Raw genomic sequence first — 17,835 nt, 5'->3', positions numbered from 1 at the left:
TAAATGGTTACACAGTTGTCTTAAAGCATTTATGAAGAAGCTCATCCTGTTTCCATGGCCTACAGTGCTGCCCTTCTGCAGCAGGTCTGTGTATGTGCTTAGTGATCTAGCCTGTGTTTATTGCTCTGAACTGTTATTTTTAGAGTCTCTGTATTTTACTGGCTCTTCTTGCCTCTTCGTGCTTTTTGTTTTGTTTTGGTATTTTGCTGTTCTTCTATATGAGTTATAATGTGAGTGTAACTATAAAGTACGTATTGCATTTTGGAACTTAATTTTAAGATGGGTGAAATATCTCCATGTATATATTTTTCAGTGCTAAGATTGAAACTCATAGCCTGTGCATGTTAGAAAAGCACTGTACCCCTGAGCTACATACTTTACCATAATACAGTTTCATATTAATTATAATGTAATATAATGTTTCTTTTTAAATTTTAAAATATGACTCCTAAATACATATGTGGCTCAAATTGTATTCTTATTAGCCATTGCAGCTTAACTGGTTGGTTATGTGAAGCTGTGTTGTTGTTGTTTGTGTGTGTGTGTGTGTGTGTGTACACTTCACATCCTTTGCTTTACTAAATTGCTTCACTGTTCAGGTCTTATTAGTCATTGTAGTTTACTGGTGTAGGCACATCGTGAATCTGTAGGCAGGGATGACTGATGTGTACTCCCCTATACACTGGACTCGTTCTCTCTCTGTGTTTTGTGGTTGTTGTTGCTGTGTTTTGTGTTTTTTGTTTTTTAAGATACTATCTTACGTAATTCAAGATAGCCTCCAACTCCTGTTGTGTAGCCTAGAGTGACCTTGCACTTCTGACCTCCTGATTTGGCCTCCTAAATACTAGAATTGTTGATATGTTTCTACCGCTCCCTTTTTATGCAGTAGTGAGAATTGAATCTGGGGCTTTGTGACAAGTCCTCCACCAACTAGCTACATACTAGTCACACTCTTACAGTTCTTTCTTTTGATCTGCTTATTTTGGTTTTGGTTTTTGTTTGTTTTCAAGACAGGGTTTCTCTATGTAGACCTGACTATCTGTGAACTCTCCAGACTGGCCTTGAACTCAGAGATCCCCTGTTTCTCTGCCTCCCAAGTGCTGGGACAAAAGGTGTGCGCCACCATACTCAGCTCTTTCTGCTACTGTTGTTATGTCTTTATCTGGTCTTGGTATCAAGGTGATACTGAACTCAGAAGAGTTTGGAAGTCTTACTTTCCTATTTTATAGAATAATTTAAATAGTATTGACATCAGTTCTTCTTTGAAGTTTAGATAAAATTCCACTACAATTCCATCTAGTCTTGGGCTTTTTCTTTTTCTTTTCTTTTTTTTTTAATTTGTTTATTTATTTATTAAAAATTTCCACCTTCTCCCATCCTCCCATTTCCCTCCCACTGCCCCTCCCCCTCCCTCTCCAGTCCTAAGAGAAGTCAGGGTGCCATGCCTTGTGGGAAGTCCAAGACCCTCCCCCCTCCATCCAGGTCTGGGAAGGTGAGCATCCAAACAGACTAGGCTCCCAATAGGCCAGTACATGCAGTAGAATCAAAATCCGGTGTCATTATTATTAACTTCTCAGTCAGCCCCCATTGTCAGCCATGTTCAGAGAGTCCGGTTTGATCACATGCTCATTCAGTCCCAGTCCAGTTGGCCTTGGTGAGCTCCCATTAGATCAGTCACACTGTCTCCATGGGTGGATGCAACCCTCTTAGTCCTGACTTTCTTGCTCATGTTCTCCCTCTTTCTGCTCTTCATCTTGGGCTTTTTCTAATGTGGGAAGCTTTTTATTACTGTTTCAATGTTGTGGCTGGTTATAGATATATTTGAATTATTTGTTTCTTTGATTTAAGAATGTTGTATGCATATGGGAATCTATCCATTTCTTTTATATTGTCCATTTAGTGGAATAGAGATTAAAAATAGATCCTTAAGACTTTCTGCATATCATTCATTTATGTTACAATGTCATCTCCCTTTCATTTTTTTTTCCTGTTTTTTGTTTTGTTTTGTTTTTTTGAGACAGTTTTTCTCCATTTAACTGCCCTGGCTGTCCTGGAATCACTCTGTGAACCAGGCTGGCCTCTAACTTACAGAGATCCACCTGTCTCTGCCTCCTGAGTGCTGGTATTAAAAGCAGACACCACTACCACCCAACTTTCTATTTATTTCTAAATTTTAGTCATTTGTGTCTTTTTCCAGGCTGGCCTCAGATTTGCCTGCCTCTGCCTTCCCTCCTATGTGCTAGAATTAAAGGCATGCATAACCATGCTCAGCTTAATTTTAACTTTTTATGTGTATGGGTGTTTTACCTATATGAATGTCTATCTACCATGTGCATGCCTGGTACCTGTTAGGTCCAGAGGAGTGTCAGGTTTCTCTGGACTCAAGTTATAGATGGTAATGAGCTGCTGTATGGGTACTGGGAAGCAAACCTGGATCGTCGGGAAGAGTAGCTAATGCTTCTAACCACTTAGCTATATTTCCAGTCTTTGGGGTTCTTGCTTATTGGGGGGGGGGTCTTTTGTTGCTGTTCTTGAGACAAAGTCTCATTATGTAGTTCTGGCTAACCTGGAGAAGTCTGTCTGCTTCTTTGTACCCAGCACTAATTAAAGGTGTGCACCATAACACAGACCCTCTCTTCCAAGCCTTGGACCGAGTCACATTCTTCCTGAAGTGATTGAAATGTTTCCACATTGACTGAGATCCTGGCCTTCAGACTGAGGCTTAGATATTCCACCTAATGCTAGGACAGAAGCCAGTGACTCTTAAATTTCTTGAATGTTTTTTTTTTTTTTTCAAGACAGGGTTTCTCTGTAGCTTTGGAGCCTGTCCTGGAATTAGCTCTTGTAGACCAGGCTGGTCTCGAACTCACAGAGATCCGCCTGCCTCTGCCTCCCGAGTGCTGGGATTAAAGGCGTGCGCCACCACCGCCCGGCTTTTGAATGTTTTTATGAGGAAAATATGTTGAAGTTTTTCAAAGTTTTTCTTGCACCTGCTGCGGTAATTATGAATTTTCTTCTTTGGCCTATTCATAAGTGCTATTATTCTAGTTTCCTAACATTAAACAAACCTTAAGTTCCTGTAATAATTACCACTTGCATGTGGTATTTATATTCTTTGGTTGAGATTTTATTTGTGTTACAAATGTATGTCTGTGAGTTCAAGGGCAGCCAGGGCTATGTGGAGAGAATGTTTCAAAAGGAAAGAAAAGAAAGAAGTTTAATTTGTTTTCATTCCTCTTCCATTTTTATTGATAAAAGTGTTTGGGATTTTCCACTGATGATTACTTTAATTGTATCCAAAAAATCTTTTTAAGATAAGGTCTTATTAGGGAGCTTAAGCTTGCTGCACACTTGTATGTTTGCCCGGCTGGCTTTTATCTCTGCTGTCACCACCTCCTCCTGAATGCTGGGATCACAGACTAATATCACCATACTTGGCTCAGTGGTTTTACAGATAAGTTTTCACTAAGTTGTTTGAAATTCTATGGTTTCCATGTTGTTAGCTTTGTGTGTGTGTATGATTTCTCTCTCCGTTCACCTGGTAGCATGTTAGCAGCTTGAGTTTCTAGGTGCGAGGGCCTATTATTTCTAGGTGTTCTTTCCCCTTGCTGCATTATGGTTACAGTGTTTGGACTTTTCTATATCCTTAATTGTGTAGATCACTCCATTTGCAACCTTATTATAGCTTTCTATTATTAAACAGAATATTTGAGATAATCAACTTCTAAAGAGGGAAAGTTTATTTTGCTCTCAGTTTTGAAGATTTTAGTCTCTAGTCAGTTAGCCTTATTGCTTTGGTGCCTGTGGTGAGACAGCATGTGATGGCAGATAGAATCAGCCCAACTTACAATGACTGGGAAGCAGAGAGATGGAGGGAAGAGGTAAAAAGCCACTGACCCCTTCAAGAATGTTCCCCCCAATGATCGAACTTCTTTCCTGTAGTCCCCACATCCATAGTTTTCATTACTTTCCAGTAGCCCCATGACCTTTGTCATAGAGCAGAATTCTTAGTTGTCAGCTTTTGTGAATGTATCATGTGAACCTGAGATACAGATGTATTTCTGCTTATGTCATTTGTGATACTTATACTAGAAGCACTCTGCCACTAAGGTGCTTCTCCACTTTTTTTGGAGAAAGAATCTTGCTAAGTTGTCCAGGTTAGCATCAAACTTGAAAGTCCTTCTGCCTTAACCCCCCTGAGTATAACTAGATGTTTCTGTCCCACCCACCAGTTCTTGAATAACCACTCTGAGGCTTAATATTAATTATACACTGTTTGGCCTATTAGTTCAAGTTTATTATTAACTAGCTCTTACAACTTAACTCATTTCCATTAGTATCATGGCTCATGGCTTGCTCCCTCATATCTTGCTTCCCCAGCCGCTGCTAGCATCTGCCTGGCTTTTGATCAAATCATCTTCTTTATTAAGTATTGGTAGTAAAACATTCAAAGCATATAGAGAGACATCCCACATCACTGAGTAACTAATGTTACAAGGACGCAGTACCACACAACTCCCAAGGTTAGCCCAGACTATATAATGGGGAGCCTGTCAGGGTTTGAGGGGTGGGGAGAATTTTCTTTGGTAAGTTAACATCATTCACATTTATTGTAATAATTTTATAGTTGGCATCAATGTTATCACTATCTTGTAATTTGAGTATTTTTGTATGTGCTGTTTTCTTCTCTGATACTTTCTTCAACACTTATTTCTAAACATATCTGACGATTAGGGAAAATTGAGGATTTGTACTTATGTTTGTGTAGGCCTTGTGCTACTTCTAGGGAGAACAGGAAAGTCCTAAGGAAGGTAGGTTCTTAGGCCAATGGAGGGATGGCCTGCTTTAGAACATACACTCTTTTTTTTTAATTTGTTTTATTTGTTTGTGTGCGTCTGTATGCGTGTACCTGCATGTTCAACAGAGGCCAGAAGAGGGCATTGAGTTCCCTGAAGCTGGAATTACCTTTAAGCTATAAGCTGCTTGATATGGATGCTGGGATTTGAACTGGCATCTCCTGGAAAGGCAGCAAGAGCCATCTCTCCAGCCCCCAGAACATGTACTCTTCATGGGTCCTGTAGAGAAGGAGGTGACTCCTCTGAGAGTCATTCATGAGGCTCTGCCCTCTAGACCCCATCTTCTAGCACTGCTATACAAGGAGGTAAGCCTCAGTGTGGATTTGTGAGGTCAAACTATATCCCAGTTGTGGTAGATTCTGTATACTTACTGCTTCAGTACCTAGTCCCCTTCATCTCCTACCTTATTTGACTTCAAGGCATTCACCACACCTCCTCCTTCCTCTGTAACTGTCAGTGAGCCAGAACAGGGCACCAAATCTCATTATAGATTGTTGTGAGCCACCATGTGGTTGCTGGGAATTGAACTCAGAACCTCTGGAAGAGCAGTCAGTGCTTTTAACCTCTGAGCCATCTCCCCAGCCCCAGTTCCACTCTTTCTACTGTGATATTCCCATTCCATCTCTTCATCTTGCTTATTTGCGTTGCTTCTGCTTTGTCTGAATATAGCATCTTTAAGTAATTCTTGGGACATCACTTCTAAGTGCCCTGGTCCTCTGATAAGTGGAACACAGCCTCAACATGCCCCCTCCCATCTGAATTCCTCCTCATTGACAGTGACGGTAGGGTTCCATTAGATTCAGAATTCTTGAGTCACATCTGCATTTTAATATGCTGTGGAAAAACTGTTCTCAAAACTAAATACAGCTTCTTATACTAAGGTTTTACAAATAGTTATATTTTTGAGACAGGGTCTCATGTAATCCAAGCAGGCCTCCAACTTTCTATGTATCTGACAAGGACTTTGAACTTCTCATCTTCCTGCCTACACCTGAGTCCTGGGATTATAGGATTACATGGGATGTACCACCATGTCCAATTTATATGTAGTACTGGAGATTGAACCCAGAGTTTCATGAATACTGTGCAAACGTCCCTAAGCTAAGCTTACTTTCTCAGCCTGAGACTGCTAATTCTGCTTAGGAGAACATGCACTTGACACTGGAATACTACACCTGCACCGCTGTGCTCAGTGTGTGGTGTGCTTACCCTTGTCCTGAGGCTGAGAAGAGGCTACTGAATTGCATCCTCACACACCTACAGCATGTCTTCTCCAGACAAGGCCAGAGCTTTTTTGTCACTTCATGGTTTGCATGATCGTCTTTGCTTTTGATTATTTATTATTCTCCTTTTTACATTTATTAACTTCTTTTCGGGAGCACATTAACACACACTTGCTACAAAGCAAGTATGGAGGACAGTAAGCAGCTCACAGAAGTTGGTTCTCTCCTACAACATTATTGCAAGTCAGAACTTGACAACAAGTGCCTTTTCTCAATAAGCCATCTCATTGACTATTTTGCCTTTTTCTTTTCTTTTCTTAAGATAGGTTTTTATGTAGCCAGGCTATAATGACTGGAATAACAGGTCTTCACTGCCATGCCAACTTCCTTCTGTGCTTTTTGTTACTATTGCTTAAATCTTTTTTAAAATATTTTTATGTATTGAGCTATACATTTTTCTCAGCTTCCCTCCCTGACTCTCCCCTTCTCTTCAACCCTCTCCCATGGTCCCCATGCTCCCAATTTACTCAGGAGATCTTGTCTTTTACTACTTTCCTTGTAGATTAGATTTATATATGTCTCTCTTAGGGTCCTCATTGTTATCTAGGTTCTCTGGGATTGTGGTTTGTAGGCTGGTTTTCTTTGTTTTATGTTTAAAAACCACCTATGAGTGAGTACATATGATAATTGTCTTTCTGTGTCTAGGTTACCTCATTCAAAATGATGTTTTCTAGTTCCATCCATTTTCCTGCAAAATTCAAGATGTCGTTTTTTTCTGCTGTGTAGTACTCCTTGTGTAAATGTACCACATTTTCCTTATTCATTCTTCAGTCCAGGGGCTTTTAGGTTGTTTCCAGGTTCTGGCTATGACGAACAAAGCTGCTATGAACATAGTTGAGCACATGTCCTTGTAGTATGATTGAGCATCCTTTGGATATATACCCAAAAGTAGTATTACTGGGTCTTGAAGAAGGTTGTTTCCTAATTTTCTGAGAAATTGCCACACTGACATCCAAAGGGGCTGTACCAGCTCACATTCCCACCAGCAATGCAGAAGTTGTTGTCAGTGTTTTTAATCTTTTCCATTCTTACAGGTGTAAGATGGAATCTCAGAGTTGTTTTTGATTTGCATTTCTCTGATGACTAAGGATGTTGAACATTTCGTTAAGTGTCTTTCAGCCATTTTAGATTCCTCTGTTGAGAGTTCTCTGTTTAGGTCTGTACTCCGTGTGTGTGTGTGTGTGTGTGTGTGTGTGTGTGTGTGTGTGTGTGTGTGTGTGTGTGTTTTTATTGCCTTAAGTCTTTACTGCTTAAATCTTTAAGGTCTATTTGGAATGCAGTTTTGTGCAGGTGTCCTTGTCTTTCCTTTCCTTCTGAGTTTAGATAACTAGAGGTCCTCTTCTGGCCTTGTTCTTTTCAAAATGGACACTCCCAGTCCTTGGTACTCTAATCCTGTGAGTTGTCACAATGGCGGCTGCTATCAAGCGAGTGAATTGTGCCTTAATAATGACACTGTGGAAAAGCCTGTGATAGAAGGAACTAGGGTGATGATTTGGGGTGACTGAAGCTCATTTTTAACAAAGAACTGTGAACTACCTCTACCTTTCCATTTTCATTGTTACTGCATACTTGGAACCTTGAGCTGAACTTGGGGAAGAGACTCAATGTCCAGTCAGACCTGGGTACAACAGGGGACAAATATTGAAATTCTCAGACATGGCTGAGGTTCTGGGAAATAGAATAAATGTCCCTTAACTAATGACCTTGCAAGGAAAGTCGGGCAGCACTCTTGATTTGGAAAGGCCTAAGTTCTGAGACGGGGTTCCCTCAGGGAATCTTTTTGGTGGGTTTTTGAAGCAGTAATGGCTAGTTTGGCAGATGGGTGAGTAGCTTTAGGTATTCACAAGAGCAATCCGCCCTTCTGGCCTTTTGCGGAATCTTGCCTTAAACACTTTGTGCAGTGTTTACCTGGTGAGATGACCACTCTTGATAATGTGCTGTGTCTCCTTCCCTTACTTTACAGATGATGTTTTCTTGCCTAAAGACATCGACCTGGACAGTGTGGATATGGATGAGACTGAGCGGGAGGTGGAGTATTTCAAAAGGTAACACGAGGCTTGCATGTCAGGACATTGCTGGGTTCCTGGTTGCTTATCTAGTTTTTCTGTTCCTCTAACCCTCCTGTGACATTTCTGTCACCCTGGATGAATATCACAAACAAGCCAAATAGCAAACAGCCCAACTCTCTTCCCTACCCCATGCTGCCCATCCACCTGCTCTTACACACACACTTCGTTTTCACTTTCCTTTCATCTTCTCTCTGTTGATGGTGGTTCCCCTGGCTGAGCCTGATTCAGCAGACTCACTTAACTTCCAAAACTGCTACTTGTGATTCTAGCCTCCCGTGTTCTTAGACACTTGCAGGTCTCATGTACATGTGGCATTTGAGCATACTAATATGACCTTTTTTTTTTAAGACCCTCAACTTTGTTATATTTTATTGATATATGTACATTTCAATGTATTTCCTTTTGCCCACCCTTTTTCCCTTCTTTTGGTTTGGAATTTTTATCATGTGTTCCTACTGGTTATTAAAGAACTTTTTTAATACAGATTTAACTGAGCAAAAATCTAAAGTTATACTTCCAGTATTTTAATCCCTCTTTGAATAAAACAAGAATTCCCCAGGTTGGATCATATCTCTCTACTCTTACATGCAGCTGTCAAATGTCTTGGTTCTTGTCCTTTTCTGTCCCGTCAGACCTCAGGCACTGCTGTCCTTACCATTTGAACAGAGAGCGATTACAGACGCCGTCTCCACTGTATTCCTCACCGCTGCTTCTCCATTCTCAGATAATAAGTTTTTTTCTCATTTTTTTTTTTATTAAAGATTTCCATCTCCTCCCCCTTCCCTCCCCTCCCTTCCACCCATACCCCCTCTCCACCCCTCTCCAAGACAAAGAGCCATCAGGGTTCCCTTCACTATGTTAAGTCCAAGGTCCTCCCAGCTCCCCCTAAGTCCAGGAAGGTGAGCAACCAAACTGACAAGGCTCACAGTGAGCCCGTCCATGCTGTAGAGTTCATGCTCATTGCCGTTGCTAATATGACCTTCTTTAAGGAGAAAAGTAACACTAAAAATACACGCAGCTGTTCTGGTGCCCAGCCTAATTGGGACCATATTTAAGGATGCTTCATTTACTATATAAATTGTGGCAACAAGAAAATACCTTTTCTTTTTTCAAGATAGGGTTTCTCTGTGTGACAGCTCTAGCTATCCTAGAACCTACTCTTTAGACCTAGTGATCTCAAACTCACAGAAATCCACCTGCCTCTGCTTCCCAAGTGCTGGGATTAAGGGCATGCACCACCACTGCTTAGTGGCTTAAGTATATTTATAAAAAGTCCAAATGAGCTTGTAAGCAAATTAATTTAATTTTTTAATTTTTTCAGTAATTTTTTTGTATGTTTGATTTTAAAGATAGGATCTCCTATAATCCAGGCTGGCCTCAGATTCTGTGTAGCCTCCTGCTTCTCTCTTCTTATTGGTAGGATTATAGATATACATCACCATATCCCACTTGAATTATTAAAGTGTCTGGGCAAGGTTGTTAGATACAAAGTCAATACAGGTGATTCTGCTTTGATGTCATAGACTGTAAGGAACTCCAGAGGGACCACATACCAAATCTGCATTCTGAAACTTTCGACTTTAGCATCCCTGCTGGATTTGATCCCTAGCATGGGGAAGAGGTGCTAAATTCCTTGCTGTCTTGGCGTCTGTTCCCAGGTACTTGTGGCCTGGAATGTAGCTAGTTGTTCTAGACATAGTCGACCAAGATTAGGCATTACAATCATGAAACTTGTGTTTCTAAAGCATTAGAGTAAGTTGTGATTGAATCACGGAGGGGAGTTTGTGCAGTAGCACCAAGGAGCAGAACTCAGCAACTCCTGGTAGAGACAGACACAGATGGGATATTTGAGAAATGCTACTTATTTCAAGTTTAAAAGCAAACAAAATAGGAGTGCTTAGTGTAAAGTGCCACCAGAAACACAGCTCTGCTTCTAGGCCTGAGAAATGGTTGCCAGCCCATGTAGCTTCACACACATGCTGTCCTGTTCATTTTGTTTGTAATCACCAAAAGCTTTATGTCCCTCTAGAAGAATTCCACTGCCCATTAAGAGCAGTTGTCTGCAGTGCAGCACCAAGAAAGGTTTTTCCACAGCAGCATACAAAGTGACTAGGCTAGCATAAGACACGTGGTGCCAGATTACATGTGCATTTATCCACTGACAGACCTTCATCACTATTTCTTGGTGCTGAGGCAAGTTAAGTCTTGGCGGTACAGGGCAGGAAAAGGTGTGGCACTGTGTCTTGACTGAGGTGACCCACAAGGATAGAGCCATGTGTTGGTACTAAGTTCCATACTTGCTGACCGTATGCTTTTCATGAATCACAGATCAATAAAGTAAGTTTTTAAATAGTTGGGTATAGGGAATATAACTCATTTTGTAGAATACCCTGGATTCAGTCCCCAGCACTGCATAAAACCAGATGTGAAAGATATGCATACCTATAATCCCAGCACTTGAGATGTAGAGACAGAATGACCAGAATTCAAGGTCATTGTCAGGTACATGGTGAATTGAAGGCTAATATGAGACCGTCACTCAAGAAATAAAATGTTCACAGGACATGTATGTATGTAAAAAAGACACACACAAGGAGGAAGTTATTGCTGTGAAAATCGAAGATATTTCTGAGAGAAGAAGGAAGGACGGAGGCCAAAGAAATACTGGGGGTTGGTTGTCAGGATTGCAGGGACTGCATTGGGGCTGTGTGGGTAGGGCTTCTGCATCCTAGCATCATTATGTGTTTCAGTCATTCATTTTGCTACATTTCACAGAAAAAAAGGTGTGGTTTGTTTATACCTTTCCAGAAGAAAAAGATCAAGGGAGCCTTCTTTCCCAGTGTAAAGTTGTAGAAGCCTTCCATTAAGACATTTGATGGCCATACAGAAGAAGCCCAGAAACAGCTTCATGGGAATCACTAGACTTAGGGTGTGACAGAAGATGGATTGGTAGATTACTTTAAAAATGAAGGTCTTTATAGATGGGGCTGTGAAGCTGTTCATCCAAAAGGAAAAGGAAAAAGTAAAATTGGATTGGATACCCATTTCACACCATTCTGTTGTTAGGTCTTTTTGTTAGTTTGTTGTTGTTGTTTTTAATGAGACAGGGTTTCTCTGTGTAGCTCTGGCTATTCTAGAACTCACTCTGTAGATTCCCAGAGATCCACCTGCCTCTGCCTCTTGAGTGCTGGATTAAGGCATGCGCCACCACCACTCTTCCAACACACATTGTGTTGTGTAAATATGTATGTATATAAAACTTTTATGTGCATTGGTATAAGATATATTATATATTGGTATAAGGATGTCTGGAATTACAGAAAGTTGTGAGCTGCCATGTTGGTGCTGAGAATAGAACCCGGGTTCTCTGGAAGAGCAACCAATGCTCTTAAAACCACTGAACCATCTCTCCAGCCCAGGGGTTAAGATTTTAATGTCAAAAGCCAGCTTTTGGCCAAGATACAAGTATAATAGAGAGAAACCTGGATTTGCTTCTCAGTACTAATTCCATGCAAAATAAAACCTTTTCATTTGGAAGAAAACAAATGTTCCTGAAATCAGAATAGGGAAAGTCGTCTTATATTTGAGCTATAACCTGGGTGCAGAGGTTCGTACCTGCAGTTCCTTCTTCTAGGAGACTTGAGGCAGGGCGCTCACTTGACTTAAGTCTGGGCAGCAAAGCTAGCTTCCATCTCAAAATAAGATAAAAATAAGAGTCTGGTAAATGATACTACTTCAGTAGCAAGGATTTGTTTTAAAGAAAGTGAGAGAAAATAATATTTGCCAGACATTATGCAGGTTAGAGCCAGGATTTATGAAGAGTACTGAAACAATGTCATTTGAAGGAAGACAGACGAAACTAAAGATGAGCAAAGTAGTTAATACACCTGTGAAGATTCCAGAGTAAAACCATTTGTATGCTGATTTAAAACAAACTTTAAAGGGAAGATTATAGAACATTGGAAAACAAACCAATTAGAAGCCAACATAATCCCACGGTGTATGTGTGGGCAGAAAACACAAGGTAGGCTCTGCAGGGGTTTGAGAGTTGAGGCAGGACCATGCAGCTCTTAACAGTTCCCAGGAGCAGTTTGACAGGACCTAGTATGAGTGAAGTAACTTCCATGTAGCAGAGAAGGTAGCAAGAAGCGCTTGTGTAATTCCATCTGCCTATTCTCTGTAAGACTTGACAGTCAGACAGCTGAACAGACTTGCCTTGAGGAGGAATCTCAGCCATAACACTGACTAGAACAAACAATAAGGTTAAAAAAAATTAACATACTCAGTATGATTCAGCGTGCAGATGCTCAAACAGTACAGCCAGAACACTGCTGAGTATGCATATGGAATTCCTAGAGCTGACAGGTATGATGAGGCCTCACTCTCAAATATCAAGGCATCAAGGGCTTCCATGGTGCATTCACTGTGGCTTTCTGCATCCTGGTTATCTGTGTGTGTGGTGCATGCAGAATGGGGTCCAGTGACAACAAACCTGATTGGTCTAGATCTTGAATGTGGATGGAGCTATTCACTTGCTGTGCCTGGGGGTCTTTTGAGAAGCAGCTTGTGTTGTATGCTCCTGAGCCTCTGATAAGCTTTTGGCATTTTTTTTAGATTTATTTTAATCTTAAAAGAAGAAAAAGTTTAAATTCTGGAGCTGAGATAGCACAGCCCTTCCCTAGCAGACACTTGTTTTTTACTTATGTTAACAGAGGCCACAAAATGTGCAACACATAACTGGATAGCCAAGGTTATCTGGTTGAATGATTGGACCACAGTTTAAACATAAACATTCAAACCATCTGAAAACCATTATTTTAGGTTTCATTATAATTTCTGCTCCCCAAATCAGAGCTGTAATAGTGAGAATGAGAAATTATGTAAGAGTCTTTAAACAAAGAAAATACTTTTTCCATCATTAATATACAAATTGACCATCTTTGCCTGAGAAACAGGGCAAAGGGTAATCTTTTTTTAAATATTTATTTTTAATTTTTTATAAATAAAAATTCTCAAAGGATTTATATCCTCTGAGGGCATCTGTGAGAATGACCTCAGAGGATAGAAGAGCATATCAGATGCCCTGGAGCTGGAGTTACAAGAAGTTGTGAACTATCCAGAATGGGTATTAAGAACCAAATGTTGGTCCTCTGGAAGAGTGGTTACACCTTAATTACTGGGCTGTCTTTCCATCCCCAGAGGGTGATCTTTTTCAGAAGCTATTTAGCTTCCAGTGTTTGTGGCTTAGAGCATAGAACTGGCAGGTGGTTCAAACCTGAAGGCCTTCATGTCTAGAAGACATGCCACCTTAGATGGAATAGAAGGCCAGAATATTGTAATCTGTCTCATAGTAGTTCTTATTTTATGAATATGTTTAAGACAGGCTAAAGCGTCAATTTTACACATGGGTTTAGCTGTTGCCTTTGATTCGATACACTTGATGCAGACTATGGATCATGCTCAGCCTGCCCTTGGTCCTATATGACTAAAAGAATGTGCACACTAAAGCAGTTGGGGAAAAATATTTCAGACACACAAAAATTACACAGACTTTGGATTTCACTCTAAATGTTGTTTACATGAACATCAAAGGAATCTGCTGCGTCTGTGTGGCCATGATTTCCTGTGTGTCATTGAAGCAGAGTGCCAGATTGCCGTAGACTATAGGACCTACAAAGCTTGTAGCACTTTCTGCTCAGTTACAGATACAGAAGTTTTGTGTTGGCTCCTGGCAACCTTATCCTTAAGCTTAGCAACGTGCTCTTCCTAGCATCTCTTGGGGCACAAGGCCTGGCCAAGTGGGCTTCTGCTAGTGACCCTAGTTGTGACTCTCCTGCATGCCCAGCACAGTGACCACAAAGTGCCTTACTTCCTGAAGCTCATGGCTGCTGTGGAGGCTGAGCCAGCTGGTGGCTTCTTATCTGGAACATATTTGTTGTTTTGAGTAAGTCATTGCTGTTAACCAAGATATGAGGTATGTATCACAGGAAGACCTACTTGCAGGACTGCCTGCAGTCCTGCCTCTTGTGTGGTGTCTTCTGGCCTGATGCTGCCCAACAGTTCCAACCTCCTGCTGGGCAACAGGCTATGACTTAGGTAGTGGCTTAGACAGAGCATCAGAATCTACATCAGTCACTAAGAGCCTCTGGGTATGGAAGTAGAAGCTCCCTAGCCCTTTTTTCAGGCAGAATAGTGACTGATGTCAGCTGCTCTTGGTCGCATCAGAAGAGCTTTCCTTGAGCCCTTCAGTGATGCTTGGTACACTCTGTCTTTCTACACTAAGTGCTGCTTTTCTTATGCTATCTTGCCTCTTCCCTGGACACAGTATCAAATAACAGAAAGCACCAGAAAATACACAAGCCATTTGGGCAGTGTCCTGAAGGTGGGACCACTCCTCCCAAGCACAGACTTTAACCTCAAATCTCACTGAACCCTTCCACTGCATTGCTACAAGAGTCAGAGGTTGGTATGGTGGTTGCCAGACCGGGTGTAGGCTCTGTCCTGTGACAATTTGCCATTTTGTTTTGCCAGGTTCTGCTTGGACTCTGCTAGACAGAACCGACAAAGACTGTCCATCAACTGGTCCAACTTTAGCTTGAAGAAAGCCACCTTTGCTGCCCACTGAATGAGGACTGCTTGGAGAGGGATATATGAGAGGCAGCTGGGCTGCGCCACTCAAGAGCCAAGCCCTTCAGTGGCTCCCCAGAGCTTCGGTACCCACCCATGGTGTGTAGGGTGGGATGCCGTGGCCTGAGACCCCCAGACCGAGAACTTGCTGCTCGACCTGCGTTGTTAGCTTGTGTGCGTGTAGTCTGTGAGTGAGACTTCTTTGATTGTAGCTCTGTGCTGTCGGAATGGAACAGTAGTTCCCGCCAATTCCTCCACCACCACGGCTTCAGAGGCCTGGGCCGTGGCCAGAGACGAGTTTGCATCATCCACGTGGCTCTGTCGCCTCTGCATCTCGCCCTGTCCTGTTATCTGTCCCCGCCAGGGTGTCAGCCATCCCCCAGCTCCCATGTGCCCTGTGTCCCACCCAAGGCGGGCTGGGCGGGCAGGCCTCCTTTGTACTCTTTCACAATCTAGTGTTTCCGAGTGTACACGTTGCGCTGTTTGTGTTTGACCCCCTGACTTGTAGCCAGCTTGTGTAAGACCCCTTGCAGAATGAGAACGTTAAAAACAAGAAACCCACCCAGTACTCACACCATCAAGTCTGTTCTAGAGCGTACAACCGTATTAACACGGAGGCCTGCCTGGCTACTTTTTTAACATATTGTTAAGTAATATTAAAATCATGTCTTTCTTTTTGAAAGATGGAATACATTAGTACAGCAGGAGACCCAGTCTGGTTGCTTTCTGCTGGGGATGATGGGTGTGGTGGGAGTTAACAAATGGGTGATACTTGTTTCCAGAGAGCCAAGACCACCACCAAAGTCACTTTCTGATGTCCCTGGGTTTCAGGGTTCCTGGTGCCCTCAGTTGTCTTCTAAACACAAAGTTGTCACTGGTACCAGAACAGAGCAGTCAGCAGGAAACAACAGCCAACCAAATGATTAGGCTTCATAGCTTATGATAAAAAGTACCAGGAAGCTTCAAGATGAGGTGGTGGGTTATACTCAGGTTACTGGGACTTAGTGGAAACAGCCTTTGTAGAACAGAGGGTTACCTATGGCCTTATATGCAGGTGCCTGTCCACATTTTGGGGAAGAGAAGGGATTGTGGTCTCTAGTAAAATAATGAATTAGGGACGCTTAATTGGCTTTAAATTAGGAACAAAGTCAATGGTATTGAAAACTGAAAGGCTTAGTTAGTCCCATCTTTGTCCCTTCAGGAGTTAACAGCTCACACAGTGGCCTCTGGGTTGTTGTCTAGCTTTTACTTACCTCAGCATACTACATGGCTCATACTTTTCCAGTGCCCAGGAGATGAATTACCTGAGGCCTAGGGTAACAGTAACAAGCTGGTGGAAGCTAGTTGTGGGAGGGAGGGAACAGTAGGTCCTAGCCTTCTGGAGATTTCACACCAGAGAAGAGGAAAGAAATCAGTACCCAGAGGAGGTGTGGAATAGGTTGCCTTCTTTTCTTTTCCAGGTGAGAAAGCAGCACATCCCTGTGTTCCTGGGATAGTTCAACAAAGAAAAAGCATGCAGGGCTGTGACCTTGCATGAACAGTTCTATCCCCAGGGATACTGGCATTGTCTCCTGGTTGAAGAAGTGGCTAGAGAACTAGCATTGGGCTTGCCTCCCAGGGGAGACCAAATACTACCTCTGGCCCTCCACTTCTTCCATTGGAGCCAAACCACCTACCAAGAAGAACCCAGAGTTTCCGGTTATAGCATCAGCAGGAACTGTTGACACTATAATGGTGATGGGAAAACCTGGGTGCCCCAACTGCAGGTACCATATTGGGGCCCAGAGACACTCAGAACTCAGCGCTCAGCTCTTGAGCACTTAAAGATCCACAGTGGTATACTGCAGGCCAGTTCCTCACACTTCCTAGCCATATGCCATTCACTGCCAGGAATGAACCTCCTGTTTCCCTGGAAACTTTAAGTTTCTTTGGCTCTGTCGTCAAGGGTTTATTATTTGACAATTTGAGGAACAAAGGGTAGAAGATAGAAGCCTCTGGACCTGGTTGATGGAGAGGGGAGAATAGGTAGTGAGAGAATCCTGAAGACAACTCTGGGTTTCTGCAGAGGCTGCTAGGATGCCTGCAACTCAGCAGAGTGGTTATTCCACTTCTAGATGGGGAACCAAAGCCCAAAGTGAGCATTGGCCGAGGGAGGCTGAAGATTTCCTGTGGGCAGGCTCCATGGGAGCTTCATGCTTCACTGAGTCCTTTTCTTAATATAAATCTGAAGTAAGGTAACAGCTGGAAAGAAACATTAACTGGGAGTTTTTTTTCATTGAACTTTATATACTGTTAGCTGCTTTTCTATTGTCATAAGACACCATGACCAGGATAATTTAGCAAACAGTGTTTAACTCAGGGCTCTCAGTGTAAGAGGGTGAGAGCCTATGACTGTGACGGCAGGGAATATGGTAGGAGGCAGCTAAGGGAATAGTGCTAGTCTTTGAAACCTCAAAGCCCTCCTCCATAACACCTATCCAACAAGGTCATACCTCCAAATCCTCCTGGAACAGTTCCACCAACTGGGGACCAAGTATTTAAACATGAACCTGTTCAGAACCATTCTCATTCAAATCAACACATATACCCATGCCACTAAAGAGAATCAACACCAAAATACATTAGTGAAGTGAAAGGCCTCTCCCCATCAAGGCCATCTTAACTCATTTTTTTTAAATTCAAATGGGAGCAGGGGTGTATAACAACAGGACACACAATGAAATAAATATCCACCACACTATCACAGCCTACAAGGTTTTTAATGTTCTTTTAAGATTGAATATATTTCCCATTTCTGGGCTCCTGGGTTAGCACTATAATAGGTTTTGATATCTGTATCTGTGAGTGTGAGGAGAAGCAGTCATGCTCACTCAGTTTGTCTCAGTTTTAAATGCAGAATCTTCTAAAATGTCCTCAGATGTCAACTGAAAATGCCTTGGTTCCATTGCAGTCCCAGACTAGCACTGATCTGGATCCACTTCCATGGTGAATGTGGTATTA

At 42.1% G+C, this 17,835-nt stretch overlaps 1 protein-coding gene across 2 annotated transcripts in view; it reads left to right on the top strand.

The window, feature by feature from the left end:
• Fam193a (family with sequence similarity 193 member A) overlaps positions 1 to 15,544 on the top strand; it is an 80,704-nt gene extending 65,160 nt beyond the window's left edge. For both annotated transcript variants that reach the window (XM_038345750.1, XM_038345741.1), the window contains exons 19-20: positions 8,103 to 8,184; positions 14,740 to 15,544. In XM_038345750.1, coding sequence (XP_038201678.1) covers positions 8,103 to 8,184; positions 14,740 to 14,833 — 176 coding nt within the window. In that variant the 3' untranslated portion in view covers positions 14,834 to 15,544. The remainder of the gene's footprint in view (positions 1 to 8,102; positions 8,185 to 14,739) is intronic.
• Positions 15,545 to 17,835: the final 2,291 nt, after the last annotated feature.

The sequence above is a fragment of the Arvicola amphibius genome, chromosome 1, assembly GCF_903992535.2.
Source record: "Arvicola amphibius chromosome 1, mArvAmp1.2, whole genome shotgun sequence".
Taxonomy (NCBI): Eukaryota; Metazoa; Chordata; class Mammalia; order Rodentia; family Cricetidae; genus Arvicola; species Arvicola amphibius.
This window is presented reverse-complemented; position numbering and strand designations above follow the sequence as displayed.